Source organism: Camarhynchus parvulus, chromosome 1A, assembly GCF_901933205.1.
Source record: "Camarhynchus parvulus chromosome 1A, STF_HiC, whole genome shotgun sequence".
NCBI classification, from domain to species: Eukaryota; Metazoa; Chordata; class Aves; order Passeriformes; family Thraupidae; genus Camarhynchus; species Camarhynchus parvulus.
Window position 1 is genome coordinate 55290602 of NC_044586.1, and position 15715 is coordinate 55306316.

Consider the following 15715-nt stretch of genomic DNA (forward strand, 5'->3'; position numbering starts at 1 on the left):
ATACTGTATACTGTGCTGAACCCTTACAGTTTCCCTTAAAAATTAGGTGGCAGTGGGTAATTAAATTTGTCTTTGACCAAGGTGAAGCTAACATTGTGTAATTGCCTAATCTGTTCCACAAATAAGCCTTTCTTCTCAGATTAGAATGGGAAGTTGGTTATGCATGTGTCTGTGCATGCATGTGTATGTGTAATACAAATATAATAGAATGTGCTTTTCTAAAAAATATCATCATAGTAACAGCCAAAAGCAATATCCCCCATATGAAAAGAAATCATCACATTAATGTGTTTTTCCTGGCTAAAACAGTTTTGTGTACTATATTTATTTTTGTTGTAAAACATGCCTAATGTGATCATGCTCATTTAAATGTGCAGCGAATTAAGTCCAAGCCAGTTACTGACTCTGAAGGTTTCCTCTAATTCAGTCATGAGTTGGTACATTGAAAGACATTCTATATCACTGGTATTTTAAGGCAATGTGATTGCCTTAAAGCCAGAGAGCTTCTGCTACTCAGAGCATTGATGAAAGTCTCAGTTATTACCAAAGACCTGAGCAGGGCTAGAGAACAAGCTGTAGCACCCTCCCTGTCTGGTAAAATATGTAGTTGTCGTGGGAAAATGTGAAATTTAAGGCAGTTGGGAGTATTCTGTGATCTGATTATGTGAAGGCTGGATGACCCATGTCAGGCTTGTAGAGCTTTCCTCAATCCCATGTGTACAGGGGATACTGTTCTCCACTCTTGCCCATACTATCACCAAGATCCTGGCCATGGCACAACATGGAGTTCAAGCTAAAACATCTGTTTGGATCTGTGCTAGCAGAGCCCAGAGATTGGGCACCAGCATGTGGAATGACCCTCCATGGGTCAGGACTGGCATCTGTGCTGGCCAAAGATCTCTTTGGCTCCCTGAGAAGGTGTGCTACACCCAAGTCACTGCTTACAGTACTCCAGGAGGACCAGAACAGGTCAGGCAGACCAGGGGTGAAATTGGAGAGCCAAGCTGCACCAGGAGAGGATGTCACTAGAGAGTTAGGAGCAGGAAGAAATGCAGCTGAGAAAATTCCTTAGTGTCTTGGGCTGTATAATCAGCAGAGAGTGGAGAACTTCTGAAACATTTTATGTTTTAGATGCACCAAATTTTAATAGATTCAGTTTTTTCTTTCCTGTGGACTGTGAAGCAGGCCATTCAGATCTTGAAAAGGAGCTTCATTTCTAGTATGTTTTGTTTAGTAGAAATAGGAACAATAAGCAAAAAAAAAATTGGTTTGGAAACATATGCTTTAATTTATTGTTCTCTGCACTTGGCACTGAAATTCATACAGATGATGTTTTCAAGAACTCCCTAAATATTTTAGGATAGGTCAGGAATTTGAAAACTAATGAGTACAGCTCATGAATAAAAGGAGGCAACATCCTAGGCTGAGGAACCACAAGGGGAGAAGGAAAATTTTTTTTATAATTCCACATAGAAGCCTGAAAAATAGATAATAAAAAACCATAAATAATGTTCACAAACATGGAGGAGGCCTGGTACCAAGTACAGTATGTGTCTCCTGCATTCCTGGGATCCATGTTGTGCTTCTCACCCTAGGTGAAGGTGGTCATACTGGGAGTCTCTTTCAGCTCAGATACGTGCTTGCAGCCTCAAACAGTACAGACAGGATACAGATAGCTCCTTCTAAATGAAGCCTAAATATTTGTCTTGGCTATTTTAGAGTTTGTGGTGATTAATTCCTACTGCCATTTACGCCATTTTTACCTTAGTTAGGAATTAGATTTTGTTACAACAACGTAGTTCATATGTACACCAAGATTAAAAGCTTTTTAGCATTTTTCTCACTTAAGCCATTTAGCACACTCTTTTGGGGTCAATCTCCTTCCATTCACCCTGAGGGTCCCTTTGCATATTTTTCTAAGAAAGGGCAGAAGAGTCAGGTCCTCAGAAAGAAATGCCTTTTTAATACCATTTGTAAGCAATGTAAAAATGGGGAGACAATGACATGATTTAAGTTTTCTTACGCATTTTCAAGTTTGTCTATGCAAGTTAATATTCACTCTTAGCATTCTTCACTGTATAAGTTGTCTTCATTATCTAGGAAACAAAGCAAAAAAAATTAAAGTAAAAGAGGAAGTGATATTTCTAGTCATGGCTTTCTTTTGTTTTTCAACAAAAAAGCATTATTTTGATTTATCTGGGGAAGTTCTTCAGTGTACCTGCTAAGAGTTGTGCTTTTCGTGCGTCTGATCTCTCAGAAACAAAGAAAACAGGGATAGATTCTCCTCCTGCATTTTCTTGCTTGATTTCTTGTCGTTAGGAGGAAGAAAGTAGGCAGTGCTCTTACAGTCTCCAGTTTTGGCTTACTTGTAAAAAGTTTAGAGGGATTTGCTTTACATGACCAAAAAACCTCTGGGTGAGTAACTGGTGTGTATATTTTATATGGCTGCAGTAGAACATGCCTGGATTAAATATTTCATTATACACTTACCTAAGGCAGTCAGGCAAATAATTTTCAATACTTCTCACTTGAAACCCAGCTCTGTGTTTGATTCATAATTTAGGCTTGTACTTTATTTCTCAGAATATTATCAAAGTGGGTAGTGCTTTGCTGGACCCCGGCAACAAGGAGCACTGGGAGCAAATTCAGCGAACAGAGGGTGGCACCGCTCACCTGCTCAGGCACTACGAGGAATATTTCAACAATGTGGCCCAGAACATGAAAAAAACCTACATGAGACCTTTTGTCATTGTTGACACTAACATGAGTGAGTATCTGTGTTGAAAACTGTCCTTTTTTTGACTCTTAAAAATGTGCTGGACATAGGTGCTAGTTATTTGTTTTAATAGTACCCACTGAGAAAAATCATTGCATTAGTTTCAAATCCATCAAACCTTGATCCATATCTTTCAGTTGTCATGGGGGCCTCCTGGGAAGTGTCTGATCTGTTTTGCCTCTGGACCATGCCACTGCTCCACGGGGCTTTTTGTTGCAGTCAGAGCAGTGTAGAGATAGTAGGAAGGACTAAGTTTGTAAACAAAGGTAATGCCTTTTGAGACCAACAAATATAGTTGAATGTAGTAGATCTCATTTTTGGAGGAGTCACACCAACACCAGAAGAATTACTGTAGTACAAAAAAAAAAGTAACCCTACTATTGATTTTGTTGCGTATTATTGATCTTACTTGCATAGGTGTGGACTGCCCAGGGAGGTGGTGGAATTGCCAGCACTGGAGATGTTCAAGAAGCAACTGGATGTGGCATTTAGTGCTGTGGTCTAGTTGACAGGGTAATGATCTATCAAAGGTTGGACTCAATGATCTTATAGGTCTTTTCCAACCTAGATGATTCTGTGATTATTCCTCTGATTTTTCACATGCTTTCCTAACTTGGAACCTATCCAGAAAACCATCATCTGTAGAGATGCTTGTACTGAAAGGTATCTTCACAGAATCACCAGCCCTTCAAATGCCATCCTAGTCTTGCAAAACCCATAATCAGAACAAAATCTATGGGATCCAAAATATCCAGAATGAGTGTAAATTGAGAAGGAAACATCAGGCATACCAAGACACCTTGTTCACCTATCACAGGAAATGTCTCCTCTGACAAACAAATAACAGCTCCTGCACTTTGGACTGTGATGTATTTCATAGACATCTCTGCAGTGCGTATGTAGATGGAGCACAGCAACCACAGCCTGGTCAGCTTCTTTCATCATTTTCTCCCCTGCTCTCTCTATTTCATTTTCTTCCCAGCTACAAGCAGTCTGAGCTGAGGGGGTGTTGGTGATAGTCCTGCCCTGGGTGTGAGGTGAGATGGAGCCAGCTGAACTTCAGAAGTCCCTCAAAAGCCGCATTGCTATTTGGTTTTTCCTTCAGAGCTGCTCTAAACTATATCAGCCTGAACTTGTGTTTAGCTTTTCAAGCTGTTGCTTTTATTTCAGATATGAAGAAGACTTATGTGCCAAAAGTTGGTCTTATTTTCCCAACTACACCTGCTGTTGTAGTAATTGGCTACAAACCTTGTCCCAAGAATGCTTTATGTCCACAATCACAGGGGCAGAAAATCAAAGGCATGAGGCAGTCAAGTTACAAAGGCTGTAGCATCCTGCATCAACAGGGCATAGATTATTGTTGAACTATGCCAAACTGAAACACTTTGATTTTTCTTTAATAAACTGAAATACTTTCTTATGATTCAGGACTATGAGAATCAAATATTTTTATCTTCATACTCAGAAAAAAATGTGCTTAGGATTTTAACCCAGCTGAACTGAGATGAAAACAAACCCCAGAATTTCTTGCAGGTTGTAAATCATTATTTTTTTTCAATCAGTTCTTCCTGTGTAAAGGAGGTGTGAGCTTGAGAGTGATGAGGCAGCTCTGGCCTGAAAGAGGTCTGTTTTCTTTTGAACAGTTTTTCCAGGTGAACATGGTGTTAATAGAGTTTCCTAATGGCTCATCTGGGAGTTAGTTAGAACCTAGGAAAGGAGTGGGAATTTGCAGGTCTTAGCGTGGGTATTTCTTCATACAGAAATTTGCAGAGGATCACACCTTTTGGTGTAGGGTTACCCCCAGGACATGTAAATTGGCACTCAGTGACTTGTCCTAAATGAGAAAGTTAAAGCCAACTCAACTGCTTTTAAGTATTTGGGCAGTTAAACAGGCAGAGATGATAGGTAAGCTAGGGAGGAACTGCCAGTGGAGAACTAAGGAGTAGTTCCAGATAAAATGCATGTTATTTGCTTCTGTCAGCTGACTTCACAATCCAACAGATGTAGAACTATGGTTTTGAAGCACTCGATTTAATCTTCCCATTAAAAAACAAGTCTAAAATTGGAACATGCAGCCCACACTGGAGCAGGCCAGCAGCACATGGAGAGACTCTGTGAAGCAGGAGCATTCACTGAGCAGCAGCCAGGGAAAAGCCTCTGAAACCCCAGTCGGCTGCTGGAGAAGTACCAGTGAAGTGATCTACCTCAAGATGGGTATTAATAAAAATTTCTTCATTGAAACAATTCCCAGGCATTGAAACAGGTGGCCCAGGGAAGTCACCATCCCTGGAGGTATTTAAGACCTGTAGATGTGGCCCTTGGGGCCATGGTTTATTGCTGGACTTGGCGGTGCTGAGTTAACAGTTTGACTTGATCTTGGAGATCTTTTGCAACCTAAACAAATTTTTCATTCTTTATTTCCAAAGTTTCCAGTATGTTTTCATAGTGTGAGATACCGTCTTGTGAATTCCTTTCCACTGAACAATAAATGTATGATTTGATAAATGTAACATAATGCTGACACATAAACTTTTAGTTATTATATAAGGTGTTAACAGAAAAAAATTAAGTTTTACTTTCTATTTTGTGGTTTAAATTTTTTATCTGTATTGTGCAGTCATTTTAACCTTTCAGTAATGTTTCACTGTGGTGATGGGAAACTTTTATCCCCCCCAGTTATTGCTGTTGACATCTTTGACAAGTCTAATTTCACGGGAGCTAGAATACCACGATTTCATGAGATTAAAGAAGATTACCCAAAAGATCTGGAGTCATCTGTTGTCTTCCCTGATACTTTATTCAGACCTTCAGAAAGGAAAGGTAAAACCCTTCTGCTGCTGTTTGGTGAGCAATTATGGCCAGCTCCCAGGGAGCATGATGGATCCTCAGGGAGCAGAGTGGTACTGGGGTGAGAGCAGGGCGATTGTCTGCACAAGTGAGCATTATTTAGGGATGGAGCAGCTGTGCGTGTTTCTGAGGCATTTTGCCTGCCGGCAGTGATGGAGGCATGGGGGGCTGTGGGACTGGCTGTACCTGTCTGTCAGGTCTTGCCTGCAGCCCCTCAAAGCCCTGTCAAAGTGGGAGAAATGCTCTGCCTCTGTTCCCACCAGGATGGGATGGGATGGCTGCCCAGTGCCTGCAGTCCCACGGCTGCCTTCCTCCAGCCCCTGCAGAGATGGAGGGAGGTGGTGTGAGAGACAGAGAATCCAAATCTGGGAGCTCAGAGAGCTGTTTTCAGAACTAGGCAGCAAGGAAAAAGTCTTGAGCTGGGTGATCAGGGAGAATACATGGGGGAGTACCTGCTTCCCAGTGTGTCTGAAGTATCCCAAGATTGCTGCAAAGCACCACAAGGTTTTGGGCAAAGGGAGAGAGGGTAACTCAAAGTTCAAGAGATGTACCATTGTTGAATGTCTTTTGAATGAGGAAATAATAGCTCTTGTGAAAATAATACATAATAAGCTAGTACAGCTTTATGGCTTTTTGCTTAGAAACAGAGTATCTGCTTCTATGATTTGTATCTTTTCTGTAAGACAAAAGGGAATGGGAATTTTAAGAGAATCTTCCAAAACAGAAAGCTCATTAAATGACAGAATTAGCAGGGAGAAGTCTCGTGTGAGTAGTTGGTGTGTTCATTAATACTAGTTTTGCCATATATAAATGCATTTTAACATCATGCATAATGAGAAGATGAGAAGATGTTTTAATCTTCTCCTTAAGTTATGCCTGGGGTACTTATATACTTATGTACCTTTTAGCTTAGAAATTGCTTATTTTATAGCTAGACTAAATGGCTTTTCACTGTTCAATGGTTATTTGATTATCAGCTATATAACTATGAATTGTGCTGAAATTTTATTAAAAATGTCAAGTAGAACATTAGAAGCACGCTGAGTGCTCTAAGCCTGGAGTTGTAAGAACTCTAATTATTGTATCTTGGCAAAGTAAAATTACCAGTTTAAATAGTAGCTTTGAAGCTGTGTGCAAAGAATTTAATATTTCTGTTGATTCCATAGCAGTGCCTACAATGAAACCTTCAAATCAGAAGATACCCTCTAAGTTGAACAGCAATGAGTTCAGCCCTGAGAGTGCTTTTGCAAAGAGGAAGAAGCGACACCCAGACATTGAGACACATCACACTGTTGCCATGGTCATTATATACCGATCCCTGGGACACCTCCTGCCTGAAAACTATGATCCTGACAGGAGGAGCTTGAGGTAAACTTCAGACCTGTTTGTGGATTGTTCAGATCTCTTTTTCTGCTCTCTGAATGCGTGGGGGAGACAGAGCTGCTTTTATACTGGCCAAGGGTCGTTAGTGCTGCTGTTATCACTGCAGTACTGCTTCATGTCCTCCTCTGGCACACTGTGGGAGAATAACCATGCCAGAAGTGCCAGCAGTTTTTGGAAACACATCTGGAAGGCTCTTGGTACACCTGCCTCACTTTCTGAGCAAAAGCAACCTGAGATCTTCTATTTGCAGAATGTAGCTTTGCATTTTGATGTGTAGATCACTGTGCAATCTTTCTCCTTGTGCAGATTGCCAAATCGCCCTATCATCAACACACCTGTAGTGAGCACAGCCATTCACAGTGATGGGGAGTTTCCTCCCAACCTGGTGGAAAAGCCTGTCATAGTGGAGTATGCCATGCTGGAAACAGAGGAGAGAACAAAGCCTGTCTGTGTCTTCTGGAATCACTCCATCACGTATGTCTCCTGCTTGCTTTAGGGCTGTGAGTGACACCATCTGAGTAGCAGAAAACTCCTGCCCTTATCCTGGGAAGATAGTTCTGCAGGAAACCCTGTCTTGGTCTGTCTGTTCAGCTGACAACTGATTTTTGGTGGAATAGAGCCATGTAGTGATTTCCCACTAACCTGAGAAAAATGAAAATAATTATCATAACTCCTCAAACAAAGGATTAGCTATGCGGTTTCTAAGAAACACAGAGCTGTCATGTCTTTCTGCAGGGTTCATTTTCACCCAGAAGAAATAAATCCCACAATTTCCTTGTATTTGTCCATGCTATTTGCCCATGGATGTATGTCTGGACAAACATAGTCCAACTCCAATGTCTGAATTCATGGCTTGCCTGGGGTCTTTAAGTCAGGATTTTCAGGAGATGATTCAGCTCTTCCATGGGCTGAATCTTCTCCTGTTACACTCCGGTGACTATGGACAGAGTAGATAGCAAACAGGCACCTACCCTTGGTGCCTCAGCCAGGGCTAGTGCAAAAAATTACAAAACCAAACCTTCATTTTGGTAGAAATGAGGACTGAGGTTTTTCAGATAAAATTGGGAGAAAAGATTATGAATTTCTGAATCACAAATTTTTGACTCAAAAGTCAATGCAAAGGCAGTTGCACTGGTAAGAAACTTAACTTTCATTTCACCAACTATTGTGGATTTGCTTTCATTTGTTTTAGTGAAAAAATGGAGGGAGTGGAAATACCTTTTTTGGGACATTAGACCTTTTCAGTTTATGGAAAGCAATTGTAATATAGAAGCAGAATATAAGGAGAGAGTATTTGACTCTCTAGGAGGGAAGTGTTAGGAAAAAGATTAAATGTTCTGAGAGTCATTCATTTAGGTCTTTTGTGTTCAGTAAAGTTCAAGATAAAGACATCTTTTTCTTGAAAATTAAAAAAATTATATGAGCTGGAACTGTATATGCTGATGTTTCATTGGTTTTATGGCATTGTGGAAACAGCACAGTCCTGTTGGAGATATTTCAAGAGTGTGGATAAAAAAAAAGAAAATGTTTTGAGAGGTAACCACATTCATATTATGCTTTCGCAATATTATAAGTATAACATATATATTGCAATTTCCAACTACAAACCCAGGTACACAGTGAGAGGATGACATGGTCTGCCTAGGGCAAAAGGAATAGCTGTTACTTGTTTCCTAAAAACCAAAAAATTCTAGTAAACCTATGGAAAAATCCATTAAAGGCAATATCCTGTGCTGGAAATAAAATAGCAAACTAACCTAGGGAATGTGTGCCTCCTAGTCGAAGGCTTCAGGAGATTATATCATTTAAAGGATCAAATGCAACAGAAATCTCTTATCTTCACAGTAATAAACTCTTCATTTGCCCACATGTGAAGTAGTGTTTTTATATGCACTTATATGCACTCTGTCAATCTGCTGATTGTGAGGGAATGGCAAGTCCTTTTTCCTAAATTTTTAAACATTGTTTGAGCTTGAATAACTCATTAGCTCTAAAGTGATTCATCTGTTAGCTATTCGCTGGCAACTTCGGTGGCATTGTTATCTGTGTTACGTCTTCCTACAGCCACAATTGAAAAGCAGCTCTTACGTGGCATGTAATGAAAGGGCTTTTAGAAAGAGAGTGCTTTTTGAGAGGAAGTGATATTAAAATTTAACAAATATTTTATTGCTGAATGAAAAAGAAGTCTTATCATATTTAATTGAAAAATCTTTCAGTAACTGCAAGACTATTTTTATTACTCATTAACTTCAGAATAGAATAATTAATATTGATAGAAAATAATTCCTGAAGTCACTGGAGTGAACCATAACTGCACAGGGAAGAATTTTAAGGCAGCAGTTCCTCCCCATTGTTAATATAAGAGATCTTCTGGCATGAAATATTATTTATTAGAGAAGGTTTTAACCTTTTCTTTTGTACTTTTCAGAGGAACTGTATAATGATATCATATTATTGCTGAAACATATTTCACTCAAAAACATGTGTCCTTTTGTGGTTCTGGTATCATATAGCTTGGTTACAGACATTTTGTTCTGCAATCTCTTTCCTATATTGGGCGTGTGGTCACTGACCCAAAAGAAAATTTTTAATTTTTTTTTTACTCAAAACAGACTGTTATAAACCCCCAAAATCTGACCAGCTGTCTTATCAGAAACTACTTCAACTGAAGGCCTTTTTAGTTTGATGATAGGTACTCTTTCAGGCAGGTGACAACTATAGATAATTCTGTCCTGTACTTGCAGTCCTCTCTGATTGTGCAGCACAAGCTGCCACAGAGGGCAGTGGAAGGTGAGGGGAGATTGGAGGATGGTGCTCAGAAATGCCTTTTTTCCCCACAGGATTGGCGGGACAGGTGCCTGGTCCTCCCGAGGGTGTGAGCTGTTTTCCAGAAACCACAGCCATATCGCTTGCCAGTGCAACCATATAACCAGCTTTGCTGTCCTGATGGACATTTCCAAACGAGAGGTGGGTGATGTCAGGCTTGTGATTTTTGGAGACTTTGGTTTTCAAGGGCTTTGGCACAGAGCTTGAACTTTGTGTGTGACTCGGGACATTGTCAGCAGATTAGTCCCAGTGTCACGAGTGTGTTGCCCATGCCTGGCAGCACCTGCCACTGGGTTTGCTGAAAGGACCTTCTTACCTGGTTGGTGCATTCTCTGAACACTGTCCATACACGCTCAACATGTTTAGCAGCTAAAGAGGTGGCATCACCCACTCCTGTTGGTCCCTAAGTAAATCTGTATGTTGGCTCAGTATAATGAAAACATTGGCATCCTGAGTAGTAGATTTGATTGGAGGAAAAGGAAGGGAAAACCCCCAGAGTTCCTGTCAATCTGTCTTTCTACAGAATGGGGAGGTGCTTCCTCTGAAGATCGTCACTTACACAACCGTATCCATCTCGCTGGCGGCATTGCTGATCACCTTCATTTTGCTGGTCCTGATCCGCACACTGCGCTCCAACTTGCACAGTATCCACAAAAACCTGGTGGCTGCCCTCTTCTTTTCTGAGCTTGTCTTTCTTATTGGAATCAACCAGACTGAAAACCCGGTAAGACTTACTCTGTGTTCATTGCTAGAGTTGTTCTCGAGCTTTAAATCAGGGGGTTCATATTGCAGCTTTTACCTTCTCCCATCTGTTTCACTTTCTCCTCTTTTTGGCTTCAACACTTACTTGAAAAACATCAGATTTTTAGTATATTCATGTGTGGTTGATAACATTAATAGCAATGGCAGGCAATAGGACTATATCTTATTTTCAGAGAACATATGACAGCAGCCCTCTTGAAGGTTTATCCCAGGAACTGAACCTTAAATACCGATTTCTTCCTTTCTTTCCATCAGTGTGTTTTCTGTCTTGCTTTGCCTGTTCAGTAGGAGGCTCTCCAGTTTCCCCTGCAGCAGGTACCTCCCAAGCCCAAGTGGCTCCTGGTGTTGACTCACAGGTTGTCAGTGATGTGGTGCTGGTCAGGTGCTAATATGCACATTGTGCACCCACTGGCCATTCTGGAGAAGCCACTTGCCAGGCATGGGACAGCTTGCTACATCCAAGATTCAGCAGGAGACCCGTCAGTTTGCTTTGTGCCTTCCAGACACAGTGGTTGTTGGCTTCAGCCCATCACATCTGTTGACAAACCTTAGTGCAAGGCTCCCCAGCATTGTGCATGTCAAGAAATGCAAGTTATGAATAGACTGAGTATGAAATAGATATAAACCACACATGAAGTGTGTTCTGTACTTAAGACCTCATTGCTCTCTTAACCATGTGACATTATATGTAGTCTTGCTGCTGTTCTTAGTAGCACCCATCCCAAAAGCCGTGGCTGTCATTCAGACAAGTAAGAGACAGACAAGGGCTCCAGCACTGCCAGGCTGCACAGGCACCTGTGCCAAACAGGCTGGACACAGATGAGGGATGACATGCAACAAAATGTATGTCCTTAATAGATAGGAAAAATATTCAGAATGTTACTTTAGAGATTATTGGAACACTGTGAAGAAAATTTATCTTCTAGAAATCCATTAATGTACATGTTTCAATTTAATTTTTGAGAGGGAAATACAGTGTTGAGATCAAAACAAAACAATAACAATAAAAAAAATCATGCTGATTTCACATTATGCAAGCAGCAGAAATAGGGGAATATGCCTCCATTCAATGAAAATCATCACCATCATAGTAGTGATACTGTGGTGCCTAAACACACAGCCGCATTGGCTGTATAACGTAATCCTACACTGTCACTCTGGCTTCTAATATCCACTTGAGCTATAACATGCATTTTTAAAAGTATCTAACCTTGACTAATTTCAGCTTCCAGTAACTGAGTGCTGACAAGAACTTTTCCTAGTAAATTTGAGAGAGATCTCTTATAAAAATTGTCTTGCCAGGAAACCTCTGTTTAATAGTATTGCTTTTGGAAAACTCTATAAAACTAAGCTGCTGAAATTATTCAATTTCTAAGATTCAGGTTAGTCTGTTGGGTTTTTTTCTGGCCTTCTTCTCCCACTTTACCTTTTGAAAAACTGTGAATGCCAAACTGGATAAAGCTTTCCAGCTGGTTGCATCACTTCCAATTCTGTATACCAATATTCCCTTTTACCAGGAACCCAGGTCCTTTATCTGCTGCTGTGGTTAGATATTCTGCAGTGACCTGCCCTCTGGGATATGGTCTCATGTCATGTGTGAACTCGTGTTGTCTTTGTTTCATTATATAAATGTTTACATACTAAAATAACTTTGCTGAAAGGAGCTCACCTTGCCAATTGATACACAGCACTCTCTGTAACTTGACCTTTCCCATGCCTTGCTGAGCACACCACTCATTTTTCACTGCATTTCACTGGCAAGGGGTAGTTTATACTCTTTCATTCTCCAACATATCTGCTGAGGAGTTGGGTGCCAAGTCCACATCCCTACAGAATTTGACCAAAATTATGCCATAAATGATGGCTCCTCATTTCCAGATTCATTTCATAGTATCGTGAAGCACCAAGCAGAGGTTTATAAAAGTAGTAAAACATTACATCATTACATCATTCATTAAATCAATACCACAAATCCTAATGGTTGTACTTGGTGACATTGTTCTCTTTTACTCCTTCTCATTTTCATGCTTTGGGGCTCATGGTGTGATCATGTCCTGTAGTGTTACCAGGACTCAGTGAAACGCCCCACACCTTTACACCATTTACACAAAGATCTTTAATTTATAGAATGTATTTCATACAGCAAGAAAGCTGCTCCTTACAGCCTACCTAGACAATTTGAGAAGGCAGGAGGGCTGTAAGCCATGTCTGCTTGAGACAATTATTCATCTGTCTGTATGGAATGAGAGTTGTCTAACGAGTCATGCACTGATGAACATAAAGAGGTAAAGAATGCTGGAGCACAAATAATGCTGTGCTGCTTGGCACCCAGCCTGGCTTTTATGGGTTTCTGTAAATTAACAGTCACATTTCTGGGTGAGGTTTTAATCTTTCCCTGGACTATTGATAGAAAGTGATTTATTTTCTTTCTTTTTTCTTACCTGAAAAAGGTAATGCTCAGGGCAGCACTCTACTCATAAGCATGTGAGAGTAGGAACAAGAAAAGCACTACTTGAATAGAGGGAAGAAAGATGGTTTATTTAGTGAGCCACATTTTCAATAACATGTGATGTTATAATATGCTGATGTAGTAAGTGAATCCAGAAAGTTGGCAGTCTTTGTATGATTCTTTTGCTCAGCAAAGAGGTTAAATGTACTTTAAACAGGAAAATGTACATATCTGAGCATTACACCATGGAAAACCACTAAAAACTCATGCCAAAGTCTGAAAGTAAGGTCAGTGCTGCACAGCAACAAAAGGTTACAAAACACAATGTAAAATATTTTCGTACAAAAACCGAATGGTTGCACAAAGTTCTCTTAATTCAAGCTTATCAACAGATCCGTGGCAAAATTCTTTGTTTGGCTTCTGAAAGGAGAAAGTTAATTGCAAGACTGCAATTCAGGTGTCAGATGCTGGTAGTCATTCTTATTTTCACTCATCAAACTGTTAAGTTGGGAGAGAAAATTGGTCAGCAGGTATTACAGAAGGGCACGTATCTGATGGTCGTAGGTTTCAAGGTGGCTATTTGATCACAAAGATGACTTCAGCTACCAGTGTGCCCATTGTAGCTGTTACTTTTAGTCTCACTGTGGACCTGGTCTCTGATTTCAGCAGGTCCTTAAATTTTGCTGCTCTCAGTGTGACAGAGCTTAGTGATCCACTTTACTTTAAAAAAGCAAAATCTCTCATGGTATGAGCAGGTCTTCTTAGACTCTGAAAAACTTAATTAAAGGCAGTATATTTGTTCTGCCAAAATCTTTGTATTACACTTGCCATTAGCTACGCAGGGGGAACAAGTGACTCACTGGGTTGTGATTCAGAAGAGCAATTCTAATTTCCCTGCCCTTTCCCTTCTGCAGTTTGTGTGTACTGTGATTGCCATCCTCCTGCATTATTTCTACATGAGCACCTTTGCATGGATGTTTGTGGAGCAGCTGCACATCTACCGGATGCTGACTGAAGTGAGGAACATCAACTTCGGGCACATGCGGTTCTACTACGTTGTTGGCTGGGGCATTCCTGCCATCATAACAGGTACCCTCAAGCGCCCCAAAAAAGCTTAGTTTCCCTGCCATCTTCACTGGCCAGGGTCAGGGAAGTTACCTCATGCCAGACAGCTGTGGGTGTTTTCCTGAAGGAGGGCAGCACCAAGCCACGTCTAGCAGAAGTCAGCCTGAATTTGGCAGATCTGTGTACCAAATGTTTGTGTGCCCTAGCTGAAGTGATACTGATGGTTATCCAGTAACAGAAACATAATTGCACAGATTAAACCAGGACTTCATAACATTGCTTGGGAATGACAGTATTTTTATTTGAACAACTTTGCTAATAGCTTTCAGAAATTTTCCTTTTCTGTGCTGGTACCTCCAGATATGCACACACAGTCTCTGAGGTAACTGCAGTGGCTTCAGAAGCAATGCTGCCTGCCCACAGGACATTACTGCCCTTCACTGGACATTCCCACTGCCTACTGTCTACCAGCAATAAATACTTCTGAAGGGAATTTCAGTGGCTCTGTTTTATTTGGCATAAAACCAAGCTGGGAATACTAAAGCTGCCTTTTACTTAATTTCAGATACAAAGGCTGTAACTTTCAGCTGAGGAAAAGTAATGAAAATCTGGAGGCAGTAATCTTTTAAACCAGTCCAGAGTGATCTACTGGAGCACATCCATCTCCGCCCTCACTGTGCCTATTTTTGCCACAGACATTTCCAGTGTTACCCTAAGCACACGGTGCTGTGTTAATTCAGGCAGACAGCTCCTCAGGAACTGTGCTTCATGGAACAGTTGGAGTGGGCATTTTTGGTTCAACTGTTTCAGCATGTATCTGTAGCCATATGGGAAATCACATCATAGGCAGGCAGTTAACTTTTTTCCAATTAGTTTTATTTTTGCAGATAATATCATACTGTCAGCAATGGCAGAGGTTTAGGTGTCTCTGAGATCAAACAAATAGCTATCACTCATGAACACTTGCAAAAATATTATGGAACAAGTTAGATTTAAAAATACATACTTGTTCTTTTTTCTGTGTGTTTTAAGAAGGTGTAATACGAAATCACAGCGTAGGCTGGTATAGGTTAATTCTCTCTTCAGGGAGCTGGTAAGTTTTTCCATATCATTTTGTGCCTAATAATTTCTACTTCTATCAGCTTATAGTAGAAAGCACAGCCCAGAAGGCTCTGCCATTTTAGATGTACCCCAGACTCTTAAAACAGAAATTGTCCTTGAACTTCTGAAGCATTTCAGATCTGTGTGACTTTTACCAGTACATACAGGACTACTGCAGTATTTTCAGGAACACTGAAATGCAATCAGATATTTGGCAGCATCATTTCTAGGAGAAAAGAAGTATCATTAAATAACAAAGCTAATTAAATTTCAGACCTCATTATCTTTAGAAGAATTTTGTTGGAAGGGGTTTCTGCTTAAGGTTACTTTCTGTCCTGAAATCTAAATTCAGACCTTCTCAACAGATATGTATGCAGTTTAAATATCACAAGCACACCATTTTTACATTTTTCTACTTAGTCTCTGTGATATGAAACTATTTTGCACTTTTGAAACTTTCCAGGTTGCGTCCTGCAATTCAATCCCCAAATCTACTGAATTTGCAG

General features: G+C 40.4%; 1 protein-coding gene across 1 annotated transcript in view; it reads left to right on the top strand.

The window, feature by feature from the left end:
* Positions 1 to 15715, top strand: part of CELSR1 (cadherin EGF LAG seven-pass G-type receptor 1) — a 163607-nt gene that overhangs the window by 131476 nt on the left and 16416 nt on the right. The window contains 7 exon segments of the mRNA XM_030959311.1: positions 2584 to 2767; positions 5453 to 5596; positions 6790 to 6991; positions 7313 to 7480; positions 9847 to 9973; positions 10356 to 10556; positions 13958 to 14132. Of these exon segments, the coding sequence (XP_030815171.1) occupies positions 2584 to 2767; positions 5453 to 5596; positions 6790 to 6991; positions 7313 to 7480; positions 9847 to 9973; positions 10356 to 10556; positions 13958 to 14132 (1201 nt within the window).